We start from the raw sequence: 1,890 nt of genomic DNA, 5'->3' as shown, positions 1-1,890 counted from the left end.
TACTGGGTCTGCCACACTGCAGATGGGTGGACTGTCCCCTGTTCCCTGTCCTTGCAACCCAAGCTCTCAGCACACAGGACACATCTTCTCTTGTGCTTATCTAAGAGCATCCTCCCCCTCGCTGCCCAGGAGAGCGCAAGCTGACTGCTTTCCAACGGGAATGTCGCTCTTGGAAAGGATTCAGCTCCCAGAGGAATGGGCAGCGCTGGCCCAGGGATAATCGATATCCGTCTCGGAGAACTCAAAGGAAAGCCGATGATGGATGCTCCATCATGCTCTGGTCACACTCAGCTCCGGGCAGTGGCATCTGGCAGATTTTTCACCAGTGTTGAGGCACAACGTGGTGGCGATGGCACCATTCCATGCAGGATTCCTGCGGGAATCTCCTGTGCAGGACGGATCTCCCCCTGCGGGATGGGCTGGCAGAGGCTCCGGCGCTGCATCCAGGGATGTTTGCTTTGACACGGGGAGAAGCGGTTCCTGGTTGATATTTCAGCTCTGTGAGGGGAGTGATGGGCTGAGAGGAAGGACAAAGTCACCTCTGGATTTGTTCCAGCACCTTTGTGAAGCTGAGAGGATGGAGCAGCTGCTGCAGAGAAGTGTCGTCCATCAACTTCCATCCATCAACTTCCCACCATCCTGTCCTCCACCTCCGATGGATGCGAGGTACCAGCTCAGCCTCCTTCCCAGCTTCTCCAGCCCTTTTCATGGCAGGTCAAGGTTGCTCAGGGTTGGAGATAACTTCCAGCAAGGTCTCTAGAGCTTTTTTGGCAAGCACTAATCTTCTCCAGGTGCCAGAGGTCTGTTGGCTTCTCCCATGTGGTTGTTTCTACAGCAGCCTCCCAACTAAGGCCTGATCCTGCGTGATACTGAGCTGCCTCCCACCCTGGTTGGGACCAGACCCCAGTATCCCTGTGACAGACCCTCTGGGACCAGCGTGGTACTCACGTGGTGATGGCGGTGGTGGATGTCATCCTCATCCTCATCCTCATCTTCATCATTGATGATCACGGTGCGCACCAGTTTCCGCATGGCCACCTCCTGCGGGGGACAGGGAAGGAGTTGGGGGGTTTGGTGTCTGCTGATCCCCCAGTGCCCTGACCCGGTGCTGCCATCGGGGTCTCACCTCCCCGTTGGAGTTGATCAGGGCAGTGCGCAGGCTGTCCCCGGAGCCCCAGCTGCTCTGGGCTTTCCACACTACGTTGCTGGGGGGGCTGTGGGTCGCCCCAGCCCCTGAGGCCCAGATCTAGGGAGAAAAACACAGAAAAAAGCAACATCTCAGGTCTGCAGAGCCCAGACCACGGGGACGCAGGTTTATCCCCCCAAAAAAGCCATGTGCCAAGTAGCTGGAGCCCTGGCTCCAACCACTCTGTGTCACCAGTGGCCTGGCTGGGTTTGGGATCTCGGCTGGATCCTTCACCGGGCAGTGACTCACCGTGACCACCTGGCCAGCCTTCAGGGTGAACTTTGGGGGGAAGCGGTAGGTGATGGGGGGATCATCTCCATTCTGCCGCTTGATCTGCCAGTTCCCAATGGCCTGGTCCTGAGAGAGAGAGAGAGCAGCACCCCTGAGATCCCCGGGTTCCTCCCCAGCTTCTCCCAGTTCACCTCCTGCCCATGGGCTGAAGTTGGGCTGAACTACATCCCTACGGATCCCAGGGATCCTCCCTGAACGCAAACTCACCTCGTTGGACTTGTTCCTGAGACGGACAAATCTGCCCTCCAAGTCTACCTCCTCCACGCCGACACGGCCGCTTGTCCGGGCGTGGTGGGAGAAGCTGGTCCGACCCTCGCTGTCCTCCAGCTTCCTCTTCTTGGAGGAGCCCGGAGTGGACAAGTGGCTACGGGATCCACCTTTGTGGGAGGGAGGGCTGGGGGGCAGCCTCCGCC

The 1,890-nt window shown here is 58.7% G+C and overlaps 1 protein-coding gene across 1 annotated transcript in view; it reads right to left on the bottom strand.

The window, feature by feature from the left end:
- Window positions 1-948: 948 nt before the first annotated feature.
- Window positions 949-1,890, bottom strand: part of LMNA (lamin A/C) — a gene marked incomplete at both ends in the record, with an annotated part of 2,265 nt that continues 1,323 nt past the window's right edge. The window contains 4 exons of the mRNA XM_010166876.1: window positions 949-1,041; window positions 1,127-1,246; window positions 1,436-1,543; window positions 1,685-1,883. Coding sequence (XP_010165178.1) covers window positions 949-1,041; window positions 1,127-1,246; window positions 1,436-1,543; window positions 1,685-1,883 — 520 coding nt within the window. The remainder of the gene's footprint in view (window positions 1,042-1,126; window positions 1,247-1,435; window positions 1,544-1,684; window positions 1,884-1,890) is intronic.

Source organism: Antrostomus carolinensis, unplaced genomic scaffold (genome assembly GCF_000700745.2).
Source record: "Antrostomus carolinensis isolate BGI_N321 unplaced genomic scaffold, ASM70074v2 scaffold31374, whole genome shotgun sequence".
Classification (NCBI taxonomy): domain Eukaryota; kingdom Metazoa; phylum Chordata; class Aves; order Caprimulgiformes; family Caprimulgidae; genus Antrostomus; species Antrostomus carolinensis.
Note: the sequence above shows the minus strand (reverse complement) of the source record. Positions and strands in the feature narration are given on the sequence as shown.